General features: G+C 35.9%; 1 protein-coding gene and 1 long non-coding RNA gene across 3 annotated transcripts; one reads left to right on the top strand and one right to left on the bottom strand.

Annotated features, from left to right (window-relative positions):
* Positions 1-1,440: 1,440 nt before the first annotated feature.
* Positions 1,441-6,679, top strand: LOC142607441 (protein SMAX1-LIKE 6). Its single transcript, XM_075778940.1, has 3 exons — positions 1,441-2,960; positions 4,120-4,363; positions 4,598-6,679. Exons 1-3 carry the CDS (start codon positions 1,750-1,752, stop codon positions 6,503-6,505), a joined length of 3,363 nt encoding a protein of 1,120 aa, XP_075635055.1. The 5' UTR covers positions 1,441-1,749; the 3' UTR covers positions 6,506-6,679.
* A 1,037-nt stretch (positions 6,680-7,716) lies between these two features.
* LOC142606749 (uncharacterized) lies at positions 7,717-11,996 on the bottom strand. Of its 2 annotated transcripts, none has more exons than XR_012839170.1 (4): positions 11,944-11,996; positions 10,535-10,617; positions 9,020-9,070; positions 7,717-7,997 (listed from the first exon to the last, which is right to left on the bottom strand). It is a non-coding gene; the product is annotated as an uncharacterized LOC142606749 (long non-coding RNA). The 2 variants fall into 2 exon arrangements; XR_012839171.1 differs by having other exon boundaries at positions 7,717-7,972.
* Between the last annotated feature and the right edge of the window lie 3,770 nt (positions 11,997-15,766).

Genomic DNA, 15,766 nt, shown 5'->3' with positions numbered 1-15,766 from the left:
TCCTTGTTCACACCCGTCTGCTGTGCCTATGACAACAAAATTGATAACAACAGGTCCAATCAAAGAAAAGGTCTCGAAGACATTGTCTAGTGGGCCTCCCATCCTACGTACAGTCTCTCTCTTTTTATTTATTATTTATTTTGAACTGCTACGTACAGTCATTTTGATTGTTTTGGGCAATATGTTCTTTTGGGGCAGTGTGGGAGGTACCTCAACAAAAATGTGTTTTAAAATGTCTCATTTTTATTTTTTTTATTTTTTGGGTTTCATTCGTGCCAAAGTTTTGAAATGTCTACATTTGGATTGCAAATTATATATGGTTTTAAATTTACCGTAAGAAGTCAACCATCTTAATTAGAATTATTAAAATCATGTTTGTTAACAAATTTGGCCGGAAAACCCAGATTGATCCTTTTTATTTATTTATTTATTATAAGGAGAATGACTCAAGCGACAAAATTAAAATTTAACCAATAATATTATAAATTACTGGAATTCAAGAACTGTTGAGGGTCCTTTTCCCTGGGGTTGGGAATTGTCTGAAATCAAAGTAATGTTTAATGTTATTGTTAGATAGTATAATAATGGTAATAATAATAATAATATATAAATAGTAAAATAAAAGGCAGCGATAGAAACCCATAAAGTAATACAGAACGCAGACTGAAATATCAAAGTTTAGACGTCGGTTGTTGAATGGTGGTCATCACAAAAGCTAACGATAACAAAATATATACAGTAGTAATAATAAAAGTTGATTGATAGTGAGACAAAGCATCTACGTGTGGAGGTGATCGAGAGTGTAGCCATTTGGAATTGGGATTGGGGTCCCCTTTTAACGATGTAAGTTCAGTTCCCTCATTTTGCATCACATTATCACACGCGTATCTTTTTGCTTAAAAAAGAAAAAAGAAAAAAGAAAAAAAAGAAAAAGAAAATCCCAATAAAGAAGAGTCCCCAAATTAATAAAGCAGGACACTGACCATTGGCACCACTTTCCATCGTTCAATACTTCAATTCATTGCCACCATTTGGTTGTCAGTGGGCGAGGCATCTATCTATCGAATTATCTATCTCTCTCTCACAAAAGTAGTACTGAATTGGTGTAATAAAAGCAGAAAGCTAAAGACTCATAGAAACAAACAACCAGATCTTTTCCTTTATAGAGGAAGATTGAAGAATCTATGCTTGCTCGCCATGTCACATGTGTTTCTTTCTTCTATCGACCACTGGGCCCCACTCCTCAAAACACCAACACCAACAACAACAACACAACTTAAAACGAAACCAAACTAAACACTTTGTGTTTTTTATTTTATTTCTCTCTCCAGCCTGCCTTTTTTGTTTTTAAATATTTTTTTTTATATGGTTATATTTTCTTTGTAATAAATAAAAACTCTCCCTCTTCCCTTGGAATACTTTGTTTTTGGCAACATGTACTGTACCTCTCTCTCTCTCTCTCTCTCTATCTATCTATCTCTCCTGAGATGAATAAACTAATCCCAAAAGTGTCTGAAAGTAAACCCTACCCTTTATTTTATTAGCTCAAAATAGTAAAAATCTTAAACAACTTACATATTCATTCTCAGACACACACACTCCCAGTTTCACAAATACACACACACACAGATATATATATATATATATATATATATATAAATATAAACACACACACACACATAGAAGGTTTTTCAAATTTTTTTATTTTTTGTTTGGGTTTCATATATATATTTTATAAGCATACCGGCGATGCCGACGCCGGTAAGCGCAGCGAGGCAATGCTTGACAGAAGAAGCGGCGCGTGCTTTGGACGACGCGGTTGCGGTGGCGCGTAGACGCAGCCACGCGCAGACGACATCTCTGCACGCGGTGTCTGCGCTGCTGGCCTTGCCGTCATCTTCGTTAAGAGAGGCGTGTGCACGCGCGAGAAGCAGCGCGTACTCTCCACGCCTCCAATTCCGAGCTCTGGAACTCTCCGTCGGCGTATCGTTGGATCGGTTGCCTTCGTCCAAATCCGTGGAAGAGCCGCCCGTGTCGAATTCGCTCATGGCGGCCATCAAACGATCCCAAGCTAACCAGAGGCGCCACCCCGATAACTTTCACTACCAAATCATTCAGAGCCAATCTCAGCAGCAGCAGCAAACGACGTCGCTTTTGAAAGTCGAGCTCAAGCACTTTATTTTGTCGATTCTCGATGACCCGATTGTCAGCCGGGTGTTCGGCGAAGCGGGTTTTCGGAGCACCGATATTAAGCTCGCGATTATTCACCCGCCGGTTTCGCGTTTCGCCCGAACCCGATGCCCGCCGGTTTTCCTCTGTAACTTGACCGACCCGGATTTGACACAACGACGCAGTAGTTTCGGGTTTCCGGGTATGGAAGACGAGAATTCGAGAAGAATTGCAGAGGTTTTGGTGAGAAAGAGCGGGAAGAGGAACCCGTTGTTGCTTGGGGTTTGTGCGATGGACGCGCTTCGGGGATTCACGGAGCGCGTGAGGAAGGGGGGAGATAGTGTTTTGCCGAGTGAGTTAAGTGGGGTGAGTGTGATTTGTATAGGGAATGAGATTTCGGAGTTTGTGAATGGAGGTGGGAGTGAAGAGAAGATGGGGTTGAAGTTGAAGTTGAAGTTGAAGGAAGTGGGGGAGCTGCAATGCTTGGATGAGCATGAGCGAGGAGGGAGAGTTGTTGTCAACTTTGGGGATTTGAAGGCTTTGGTTGAAGACAATGATGATTCGAGCGAGGGTGAGGGTGAGGGTGGTGTGAGTTTTGTGGTGTCCAGGTTGAGCCAGTTGATGGAGCTTCATGGTGAGAGGTTGTGGTTGATGGGTGCAGCAGGGAGTTATGATACTTACTCCAAGTTTGTGGCGAAGTTCCCAAGTATTGAGAAGGATTGGGATTTGAATACCTTGCCCATCACTTCTTCTAATAAGCCTTCTGGTGATGGATTTCCCTACAAGTCCAGGTGGGTACTCCATTATATTATTGGATTGTTTGTTTGGAGAAATTAATGTTTTGTGGGAATTTCAAGACACACTGTTTTGTTGCTTTGTTTAGTTGTTTTCTTTCTCTCTATAGTTTATTGATTTTTGGATTCATGAATCTGCAGTTGTATGTCTAACTGAATGCAAGTAAGTTTTATATTGTGAAATTTTATTCTCTGCGAAATAACCATTTTGTCTCTGGCTCTTTGAATTGATTTCATCTATTGCATAAATGCTACAAGTTTTTATAAGTTTGATGCTTAATAATGAAATTTATGCCAGATTTATACTTTGGATTCTCTTATTTTAGAACAGTACTTCATACAATAGAAGATAATTACATTCTTGCAAGAAAGGGTGTGTTTTCTGCACACTTTTCTATGCCTAAAGTATTTCTGCACACAATATTATGACTAAAGTATCAAAGCTCAGTCATGCTTTGATAATTGTTCTTGCTTAAAGATAGCTCTGGTTTCACCTTTTTTAGCCCCAAAATAGGTGGGTTTCAGTTAGATCATTTTCCTGCTGCCTCCATCCTTTTCATGAAAAGTATTGGAATGATTACATTGCACTTTGTTTAAAGGCTTGTGTTATTAAATTTGATTTTATTTTATTTTATAATAAGTATCGGGAAATATGATTTTGTTGCAGTAGCTGTTGTTTCTACATGTCTTTTGCTCTATAGCCAGAGATAAAGTGTATGGTTTACCAATAACTCTAGAGACGCACTAAATTTTACAAGCCAGGAAGCAAGATGTTAATGATATTGATAGGTAAAAAAGTGATGTTAATGGTGGTCTTAAATAGGAACTCGTAAAGACTTGCCAACGTAGTTTTTGTTAAAATATGAAAATTTTGGTGTCTAGCATTTCTTGTGGTTACAATCCAAAGCAGCGCGTAGCTGGTGTATGATGACACTTGAATTAATAAAAATTAAGATGGTATATCTAGAATTCTATGGTAAAGACAAGATCATGCTATAGATTTGTCCAATGCAGGGTGTGTAGGACATCTAAGTTGTTTGTGGCTTGTGCTCATGCGCATATGTGCATGCATGTATTAGTTAGTGCATACGCTTTAGCTCCTGACTTTTCCGTGCTCATTGGATCTCACAGTTCCATGCTCATGATATACTTACAGCTTGATGGGGTCCTTTGTACCATTTGGTGGGTTCTTTCCTACGTCATCTGATTTCACAAATCCATTAAGCATTACAAGTCAGTCATTTACTCGTTGCAAGCAATGCACTGAAAAGTTTGAGCAAGAAGTTGCTGTTATTAAGAAGGGAGGATTGACTATTTCAGGTGCTGATCAGTATTCAGAAAGCATTCCTCGGTTGCAAATGTCTGAACTTGACACAGGAAAGGGAGTGGATGTGGCAAAGGTGTTTAACTCTTCGAATTATAATTTCTGTGACTTAGCATGCATGGATGTGCATGTTCACCCACACACTGAAACATAGAGATGCCTACACAAACACAGAACACACACACACACATAGAAAGAGAAAAGAGTTTAACACTTGTGCTCCATAACTGGTTCAAACTTTTTATCATTTTCCCTTTTTTCATAATTGGATTGTGATGATATTTATGTAAGAGTGTTTTATTCAGTGCAGACCAAAGATGATTCAACAACATTGAATGCCAAAATTTTGGGGCTGCAAAGGAAATGGAATAGTACCTGTCAACATCTCCATCAAGCACAAACATTTCCTAAATTAGATATTTCCCATGCCAGGTCCCAAGTTCCATCTGCTGAGGGCTTACATTTTGTTACAACTAGGAAGGAAACGAGTATAGATTCAACTCTTAATGAAGTCCAATGTGAAAAGCCAAGCTCCCATATGGTCACGGATTGGCAAAAACTTTTCCAATTAAAACAGAACATACAAATACCAGTGGCTTCTGATGCTAAAAATGCTAAATTTCAATCTGAGCTATCGGTAAAAGTTTCAAAGAGTCAGCAAATTGAGGCGGAGAGCCCTTGGCTCTCTACGTACTCTATGCCCAATATGGGTCTGCCCCCTGACCGTACATCACCTTCATCCATCACATCTGTGACCACAGATTTGGGGCTGGGAACACTATATGCATCAACCAGTCAGGAGCCAGACAGTCCAAAATTACCAGGTTGCAAAGATCATCTTCAGCACTTTTCAGGTTCGATTTCTGCAGAGGTTGATGCAGTGAGTGAAAATACTTCTCACCAAATTGCCCGTTCCTCTTCCTGCTCTGGTCCTAATATGGCAGGGCAAGCTGATCCAAGTGATCTTAAATCCCTTAGGAGATTTCTTGCTGAAAAGGTTTGCTGGCAACATGAAGCCATATGTTCTATTAGCCAAGCTATAACTTGCTGCAAATCTGGTAATGGAAGGCGTCGTGGCTCAGGTCCCATTGGAGACATTTGGCTCACTTTCCTTGGACCGGACATAGTTGGGAAGAGGAAAATTGCTTCAGCACTAGCTGAGATAATATTCGGCACCAGGGAAAGCCTAATCTCTGTGGATTTGGGCTCCCAAGACAGGGTTTACCAATCAGACTCAATGTTTGAACATCAAGAATTAGACGGTTACAATGTGAAATTTAGGGGAAAGACTGTTGTTGATTATATAGCTGGGGAGTTGAGCAAGAAACCGCGTTCGGTTGTCTTCCTTCAAAATGTAGATAAGGCTGATTTTTTGGCCCAAAGTAGCTTATCTCAGGCCATTAGGACTGGTAAATTTGCAGACTCGCATGGAAGAGAGATCAGCATCAACAATATGATCTTTGTGGTAACCTCAACTGTCCTGAAGGGTGATAGAACCTTCTTTTCCAATAAAGAGCCCATGGAATTTTCTGAGGAAAGAATACTCAAAGCTAAAAGATATCAAATTAAGATATTGAATGAATGTGTTGCTAGGGATGCCAGCAGAAGCAGTGGCATGAATGTGAGAATAACACTTAGAAAAGGAACCTCAAATCCTTCTTCTGTAAATAAAAGGAAGTTGATTGACACCTGTGAGTCTCTGGAGCAGGGTGAAACCTTCAAGATACAGGAATGTGCACGCAAGGTATCAAAATCCTTTTTGGATTTGAATCTGCCAGTAGAGGTTATGGAGGACGTGAGTTGTGGAGACTACGATAGTGACTCCATCTCTGAGAACTCAGAAGCTTGGTTAGAGGAGTTCTTTGGAGAAGTGGATCAAAAAGTGGACTTCAAACCATTTGATTTTGATGCACTTGCTGGAAAAATAGTGAAGGATATTAGCCTACAGTTTCAGAGGACGTTAGGATCGGAGGTTCAGCTGGAGATTGATTATGAAGTTATGGTGCAAATACTTGCAGCTGCTTGGTTATCAGATAGGAAGAGAGCAGTGGAGGAATGGGTTGAACAGGTTCTCAGCAGGAGCTTTGCTGAAGCCCAGCAGAAGTACCATCTTACTGCTCAGTCTGTTCTGAAACTAGTCACTTGTGAAGGCCTTTTTGTGGTAGAACAGGCTCCTGGACTTGGAGCATGCCTTCCTGCTAGAGTTCATTTGAATTAATTTTTTGCTCACTGTGCTTTTTGTAATTACGTATGTATAATGTAGCTTTTTGCATATAGCTTTTGGCATTTGAAAAGCCTTGTTTGGCTATAGTTGAAATCCAGGTAAAATTTTTTGGGCAACCATTGTGTTTTGTTTTGAATGGCAGTAGCAATAGAATGTATAATTTTTCTACTTCTTTAAGCTACCCAGATCTATAAATTCTTGCTAGATACACTTCCCTGATCTATTTCTAGTTATTAATTAAAAGCCATATGTAATTCTTCATTTCCAAGCTATTTAGCGTGTTTGGCTCCAAATTAAAAGGTTAGCCTATTTTACTATTTAGGGGTCTTAATGTATTTTTTGGTGCTATTTATGAGTTTTTTATTTAATTTTTACTTTTATCTATAATATTTTCAGTAAAAAGTTAAAAAGTTTTTAATTTTAGCAAAATAATTAGATATCAAACAGACCCTTAAGTCGCTAACGCGGTAAACGTCCTTGCTGTTTTGACTTATGACAACGTTTGTCAAACAAGGGCTCTTGGGCCATTAAATTCGCTTAAGTAAAACTCCAATTTCATTGTTGGGTTGGGTTTAAAACGTAAAATAATCCTCAAGCTCATCACTGCCCCTGGGACAATTGGAGTAGATGGCCCACTTCACTCTCTCTGGCCTCTGCTGCTAGTTCCAGGTTTAGGCTCCCAGTCTACAACCACAAGAAAGGGAAGTGCAAGTATACCCTTATTATTATTACTAGCGTTTAATCCGCGCAATGCGCGAGATCATTTGAAATCTCATAAGTAGAAGAGAAATTTGGCTAATGAAATAATTTTTTAAAGAAAAAAATTGTTGCAAAGTGTGTAAGATACATTAGTTATCAATTTGGACCATCCATTCAACACACTATTATTTTAATCTTTTGAACCTTAATGCAGCTGATTGCTTTCACATGTTAAAAACGTGGTGAAAATAGCAATAAGTTGAAAATTGCATATGATCAATGACAGTTTTTAAAAATGTTCTTTAACCATAATTAGCTGACACTAATAATTATGTAGATAAAGTGGAATATTAACTAAAATCTAAGGGATAATCAATATTGTATAAGAAAAACATTACACTTTCAGATTTCAAAGTTCTACAATTTCAATCACTCTTCAAAAACAACAAATTAGGTAGGATAGAAAACAGAAATTGAAAACTAAATTGAATTTTGTAGTTGATATTTTCCCTTTTGATCTTAGCGTGCTAGTTGCTGCATCACTTCGAATAGTGATAACACTTTCTCTTTCTTAGCGCTCCACCCCCTTTTGAATAGTAAGCAGTAAGTTATTTGTCCAAATCCAATAATAGGAAAAACCGACTGAAACCCCTTTTTTTGCTAACATTGACAGCAACTACAGACTGGCAGCTAGGAATCAACTGAATGACCAATGCATTGGTAAGTCCTTTGTTGTACTGGGAATCCCTCAGCAAAGAATATCTATTGCACCACAACCATACACATCCTAAAATATTTAGTTCAGAATAAGATCAATAGGATGCAAAAGCAAAAAAAAAGAAGTGTAATAATCATTTGACTACAAAAATGAACCCCTCATTTTAAGTAGTCAGCAACTTTCAGATTTTAGTAAGCCAAAAAACTACACTACAAATCATATTATAAACAAAACAAAAACTCTCCCCTTTTACAATCAAATTTAAGAAATTTTTACAGACATTTAATCTGGCCTAAGCAATTACAGGTATTGACTTACCTCCAAAATGTGTAAACAATTGTACCAGAACTACAATTGAACTACTTTCTTAAACCTCCATTATTGTGGTTGCTAATATTTGGTTTTTGAAGTTCCAAGTTAAGAAAATTCGAGCCTTTGACATTGCTAGAGCTCATAAACCAACCTCTAAGTTAGAGTATTGCAAATGTAGTTTGACCTATTAAAAAATTGTGGGAAGTGCTTTCATTTCTCAATGTCAGTTTATCTGGTCAAGATCCTAATCATCCTATATATACTTATTAGAGACTCTTGATTATTTTCCTTCACATATAAGATGAGGTTTTCTCTCTACTTTATGTTGAATCGTTCTTTCCCATGTCTACATATCACCCTTCACCCAATTTCTTGAAGGCATGGAGATGCCATTTGAGCTGCTCAACGTCAAGTTTACTTGCTTTCTACAAATCTGCTCTCAAACAATTCCATAATTCCATTTACCAAGAAATTATTATTACTATACATTCTAAAGAATCTTAGTCATCACAACCCAAACTTTGATGGTATTTACGAAGGATCCTGACAAATTACGTTGAAATAAACAGACATGCTTTTTCATTGTACAACTAACTCAACTAAAAAACTTAAATCAAAACCAACCCAACCAAAACACTAAAAACTAAATCATATTCCTTAGTTCATAACCAAATCAAAGGAAAAAAAATATATGAATTGTAACATTCAATTTCACCAATGCTGTACTTATTCACCAAAATGACTCAATACAGACTTATGCATATTTCTTTGAGCATTACCTCAACTTGTGGGTTTTTGTCACGAAGCAATATATCCACACTCTTTTGTGTCTGCAGGGTGCAAAAGAAGTGATTTAAGATAAGTTAATGATGATAATAAATATACAACTAAGTAGTACAAACTATTTATACATCTAATTCATCTTAGATTATCATCATCTCAACTATTTAACAAAATAGGTAAAGCTCCTCCTCCTCCCCTCCCCACCTTTTCTTTCTTGGATAAATAATAAAAATTCTATTAAAATGAAGGGGAAGGCTAATGTAAATGATGGAAAAGGATCATAAAATCTACAGGAAAAAAAAGGAATAACGAATAAGGCCAAGATCATCAAACCACTCCAGAATGACCTCAAAAACATTGATTTCAGCTTTATAGCTCCAAACCATTAAATGGACAATTACTTCTTTCCCAGCAAATTGCCCACATTAAGTACAGAGGGACCAACATTTTGAGTAAAACTCCTGTACTTTCCAAAGAAACCCTTCCATCCAGATAACACATTGATCACCTTTTTTAGCATCATCCAATGGATTCCAAATTGTTATTTGACAATACTCTCAATAAACACTATATATATATATATATATATATATATATATATATATTCATTTGACTATTTATTTTTCAATTTATTGACTAATAATGACTGATTCTCTTTCTCTTACGAAAAGAGTTCAAATTTATTATAAACAATATATTTTATAATCAACCATGCTGTATCCTAATTTATAGTGCCTTAACAAAATGAACTATCCAAGAATAAATTTTTTTTTAAAAAAAAAACAGTGAAAGATGGAAAAGGAAAAATAATCTTGTGAAGAACAAAAATTAGAGTAGGCACTTTGCTAAGCTATTATCATTGATTAAAGAGGAGAAAACATCTACTAATAGGTAAAATATAAGCAAACTTCATGACATCTTAAGCTGAGTATCTTCATTTTTGCAATTCATAATGCTTGTCCAATTTCTGTCCTATCCATTTTTTTCACAATCATAAAAGTTGAAGAGAATGCAATAATAGAGTCTAGAGATTACTTTCACCAATTGAATCAACCTCTGAATTAGATCTACTAAGTTGGAACTGTTAATAAAACAAAAGCACATATATCTAAAATAGAGTACCATATAATATAATTGTTTCCTACAAATAGTGGTTGTGCTAAGTGGATGTCATTTCCTTTTTTCTTTATATATTACATATATATATATATACATATATATATATATATTTTAAATTTTCTCCTTTTACCTGTTCATTTTATACACTGACACTGATTGCAAACTTTCAAGGACAAAAAAAAAAAATTGGAATTTTAAAAGACAAATTATAATCAATCACAACACACAGATTTATCGAACAACTGTTCTAAAACAAAATTATGCAGAAAATTACTGCAAAAATTTGAAGAATCAATATTCTAGGGTTCTGCATTCTTGTCCATGCCGTAAGAATCAATTTTCACAACAAAGCACCAAAAGGAAAAGAATGAACACAAAGAATTGATGTGTACCTTTCAAAGGAATAGCGTCGATCTCTATCTCCGTATCTCAAAACCTTTGGGATGTTGGCACTTATTACAAAATCATTCTCACACTACCATATATGCAAAAAAAGACACTGATAAATTTTTTTTTTTTTTAAAAGAGCAGTGGAGCTCAAAAGGGTACAACACTAAAATTCAAATAAATCTCATCAACGAACAAAAAATACCCATATCATTTTGTAATTAAATACATATGCTTTAAAGTAATAAAAGTCACATGCTTCTTAATGTTCCCAAATTTTACTAAAGCACAATCCCAAAAACAGATATAGAATATAGGATAATGTTTGAGACCCACCAATTAAGTTGCAGAAGATTGAAGGTAGCACAAACATTAGACCAAATTATATGCATTAACTTACCTGGGTTGCAAAAGGGAGTTTATGATATAAATCTTGATAGTTTTTAGTCTTTCAAAGCAACAAAAACACTATCAACAGAAGTGAATAAATGGTTGGACTTGTCAACACCCCCTACGTCTACAACCCCATCAATCCATGAATTCAATTTCTAATTCATCCATCATCCAAGTCTATGCATAACATATTAAAATAAACAACAACCAATATAGCAGATTTAGGGACAACAAACCCAAAATTATTAAATGATTAACCCAACAACGTTGTGAAGACAAACAAATAAAACATATTGAAACCTTAACTATATAATTAATAATTATTATCTGGTAATCATCCTAAATAGTTACATACCCAAAATTAAGCCTAAATCAAAAGCAATTCAATTGAAATACCAAAGCCAAAAACATATTTTGTCAGCAATTTTTAAAATCATAATTGAAAACTTTACAGGCAATGTTTTAGGAGGTATAACGGTGTCTTGAAGGCGGAATTTGGAGGGAGACCGGTCTGATAAAGTCCCTCAGATTTCCCTATCTCTCTCTCTGGATCTTTGCGACTTTGCCCCTTATAGCCATTCGCTCCCAACTATAGTGAAAACTGATTAGGGCTGGTGGGCCATTTTTAACATTGTAAAGGTTTAGTAATTCCACCAAACCAAACGATTTAAGTACCGAAACGGATCGCTCAATATTGGACCAAACGAATCTCTATTTTTTTTTTTTGAGTTTGTGAATGGATAAGAGATGGTAGTTTTGGGACGTTGAAGATGCAGAGGAAGGATTTGTGAGAGGATTTCTATGGGATTTGAAAGAACGTTTGAAGCAGTAAAAGTTAAAATTTTAAAAATACTGAAACGATTCTCTTTTTTCTCAAAACAAAAGCAAATATCTACAAACATTTTGATAGAAAACCCTAAAACCCAAAACAAAAATGAATCAAATCTAAACCTATCCAACAAAAAACTCAATTAAAAGTAAAATTTCATACCCAAATCTAAAAAATGGAAAAAACATTTACCGGTGCCGGTTCCGACGATTTGGGTGGTTGATATATGGCCTAACGGTTTTTCTGTTCTTATTTGTTCCGATGGTCTAAGTACGCGGGGAACGAACAATCGCCGGCCTTGGATATTTCTCTCTTTCTCTTGGGTCCTACGAACAACTCTGTTCTCTCTCTCTCCGTATACGGGCAAGCAATTTCGGCATTTAAGCAATTAGTGTTGTATTTATACTGAGAGAAATCAGCCTGTTTTAACGCTGTGATAGGAAGCCCTCCAAGCGATGCACCGTACGTTTTTTTTTAAATTAAACTGTATACGTGTCTGAATTTTAGATAGGCAGTTATCCTATTTGTCAACACGTTCTTAAATGAAGGAACCAACTTTCTCTCAGCTTCGTCTATTATATATATAATAATAATAATAATAATAATATAGATATAGATATAGATATAGATGCTATTGATACCTTTTAAGTTTGGGGGATTTTGATTTTAGTCTTAATTTTTAAAATTTGATTTTAATCTCTATCATTTGAGGTTGTTTACATTATTCCCGTATCTGCTATTCTTCTTAATAACGTGACAATTACAACCAAATAAACTCAAAATGACGTAGTTTTTAAAATCATATCAACATTTTTTCCTTAAAAAAATTAAAAACTATATTGACATTTATTTTTAAAATTAAACGACATTATCTCTTCTTTTTTTTTCAATATTCTTTTTAATTCTTATTTATTATTTTCTCTTTCCTTTTCTACTTAACCAATTATCTCTCTCTTGAATTGCTACCCACAATGTTTATTCTTCTACGTTGAAGTGTGCTCCATCCACCAAGTCTTTCGCTCACCACTTGAGTAACTTCATGCATGTGATAACTGCGACCTGAAGCGGATTCAACACAAAAAGGGGATTAAAAAAAAAAACCCTTTCATTCTTGTGGTAGCAAATCTCAAAGATGGAAATTCAATTGTCGGTGTTTATCCTTCTATGCTAAAAGGATTTACAATAGAGTTGCCACTTAAGAAAACCTCTAATATAAGAAATATATATATATATATACACTTATTGATTAATAAAAAAAATACAATAATTTCTTAAATATTTACAAAAGGCTTGATTCTAGAATCTAGATACAATTTAAGAAAAATAAAAGTACAAAACTATTTTTCCTAGTTACAATTTAAAAAGAGACTACACAAAACATTATATGGAAAGACCACATCTACATCTGAAAGTTTGGGGATTAATTTTCCAAGTGGAAAGGTGTTAGGTGCTCACCTCGCCCAACCTAAATCGATCTCCTAGCATTTAATGTCCAATATCAATAAATTCATTTATACTGTAACAATTATGAAAATATATCCATAACAACTAATCGATGACTCCAATGTTCAAGCCAAACATAGTACTTGTTTGAAATAGAAAGCTATCCAGTGGAGCACTTTAAAAACCAGTACCATGAAACAGACTCCAAGAATGTTCAAGCCTTAATGGAGGAGATGGAAGTCCTGGCAATTCCAAAACTTAACCAAAATAAAAAACAACTTGATAGGCCAGTGACTAATGTAGAAATTGAAAGGGCAGTGTACCAACTTGGCCCTCACAAGGCTCCAGAACCAGATGGAATCCCAGCTTTCTTTTACTAGAAATTTTGGAGCATTGTAAGGCAGGATATTCTCAACCATGTGTATGCTTTCTTCCACTCAGGTTCTATACTCAAATCCCTTAACCAAACCTACCTTACACTCATTCCTAAAATCAATTTCCTAGAGGAGGTAACTCAGTTTAGACCTATTAGCCTTTGCAATGTCACTTACAAAATTATTTCCAAAATTCTGGTTGCTAGGCTTAAACCCTTCGTGGATATGCTCATAATTCCTTATCAGAATGCTTTCATACAGGGTAGAAACATCACTGACAACATTTTGCTTGCTCATGAGATTTTTGACATTCTTAGGAAAAAAAGGTAGGAAAAAAGGTTTTGGAGTCTTGAAAATAGATATGTGTAAAGCTTATGATAGGGGTTAACTGGAATTTTCTCAAAGCTGTCTTACTCTTTATGAATTTTAGTAACACTTGGATTAATTGGATCATGGAGTGTGTCACCTCTATCCAATATTCTTTACTAGTCAATGGTAGTCCTACCCAACCCTTTAACCCATCTAGAGGTTTAAGACATGGAGACCCTATCTCACCTTATCTATTCTTGTTCTATGCCATCATTCTCTCTCTAGCCCTTTCAAAAGAAGAAGAACAAAAAAAAAATCAAAGGAATCCGGGTAGGAAGGAATGGTGTATCCTTTACCCACTTTTTCTTTGCTGATGATTCCTTATTCTTCTTTTAGAATGATAAGGCATCCCTTTCTAATCTTAGGAAAACAGTCCTATGGTATTGCTCAATCTTGGGTCAAAGCATTAGTTTTAACAAATCTGACCTCTTTTGCTCTCCAAATATCTCTCAGAATGTTCAAGAAGCCCTTGCCTTTTCCCTTCAGGTGAACCTTGTTCAAAATCCCAGTAAATACTTAGGGATCAATTTCAAACTTAGAGGAAGAAGGGTGACTTCCAAGACATTATTGAGAGGGTGCACAAAAAGCTTCAAGGATGTAAAGCCAAACTACTTTCCCAAGCTGGCAAAACTATTTTGATATCATCAGTTCTACAAGCCATGCCCTTGTATACTTTCTCTTGTTTTAGAATCCCTGAGACAATATGCAGTAAATTGGATGCTATCACTAGAGCCTTTTAGTGGGGACATGACCTTGGTACTAGGAAGTTACATTTGGTTAATTCGGACAAAATCTGTCAACCAAAGTGTATGGGTGGGCTTGGACTGAAAAAGTTCACTCTCATCAATCAAGCTATGATATCTAAACAATTTTGGAGAATACAGCATTCTCCCAACTCCTTATTAGCTAGAACTTACAAAGCCAAATACTTACCTAGGACTTCCATACCAGATTATAAACCAAAATCCCACCAGTCATGGACTTTGAAAATTATTGTTGTGCCTTAGTCACCATCCTTACATCAAGGTCATTGGCTGATAGGAAGTGGGTATCAAATTCCTCTCACCCACCCAGATTGGTTCCAATCCTCAAACATTTCACTAATAGAGAACAATCTCCTTAATGGCACCGTTGCAGACCTCATAGACCAGAGATCAAGATCGTGGAAAGTTGATTTGGTTAAGAAGCTATACCAATTCCCTTTTTGTGAGGAAATCTTGCATCTCCCTTTATCTAGGATAGCTGGCATAGAAGACAGGCTTTATGGAAACACTCGACTTCTGGAGACTATAAAGTGAACAAAGCATACGATATGCTCCAGCAACATCAATATCCTTTATATATGCAAGATCAAAGACCCTATGGTGTTTCTCACATTGTACGGAGGCTGATTTGGAAAGTGAAACTTCCACTAAAAATTCATACTTTCATTTCAAAATTACTTCATGATAGTCTGCCTATCTTTGAGGTTCTAAACCACAATTTCAAGCAAATGTCTCAAGTGCAATGAAGAGGAGAATCCATAAATCACTTATTCATGCATTGTCCTTTTACTCGAGCTATTTGGCATGGACCCAATTTGGAGATTAGAACCTCAGAACTATGTCACAATTCAGTCAAGCAATGGGTGGAAGCTTGTATACTGCAAAATGAAACCAAGGAGAATATCAGAATGTGTTTTCTGCAGTTTATCTTTACCATCCTCTGGTCCATATGGAACTATAGGAATATGGTTCTCCATCAAGGAAAACTACCTAACATTATGGAGGTTGTTCTAAAATCACATTTTCTCATTTGCAGGTACCAGGAAGCATTCCAAGATAATCAAG

The sequence above is a fragment of the Castanea sativa genome, chromosome 8 (assembly GCF_040712315.1).
Source record: "Castanea sativa cultivar Marrone di Chiusa Pesio chromosome 8, ASM4071231v1".
Lineage (NCBI taxonomy): Eukaryota > Viridiplantae > Streptophyta > Magnoliopsida > Fagales > Fagaceae > Castanea > Castanea sativa.
The sequence above is the reverse complement of the archived record's forward strand: the minus strand, read 5'-3'. Positions and strand labels throughout refer to the sequence as shown.

Excerpts from the sequence above, each read along its gene's own strand:
- LOC142607441 (XM_075778940.1), top strand. The coding sequence starts at position 1,750 with ATGCCGACGCCGGTAAGCGCAGCGAGGCAATGCTTGACAGAAGAAGCG. Across the intron at positions 2,961-4,119 it reads GGATTTCCCTACAAGTCCAG|CTTGATGGGGTCCTTTGTAC; the intron begins GTGGGTACTCCA and ends ATATACTTACAG. Across the intron at positions 4,364-4,597 it reads AGGGAGTGGATGTGGCAAAG|ACCAAAGATGATTCAACAAC; the intron begins GTGTTTAACTCT and ends TATTCAGTGCAG.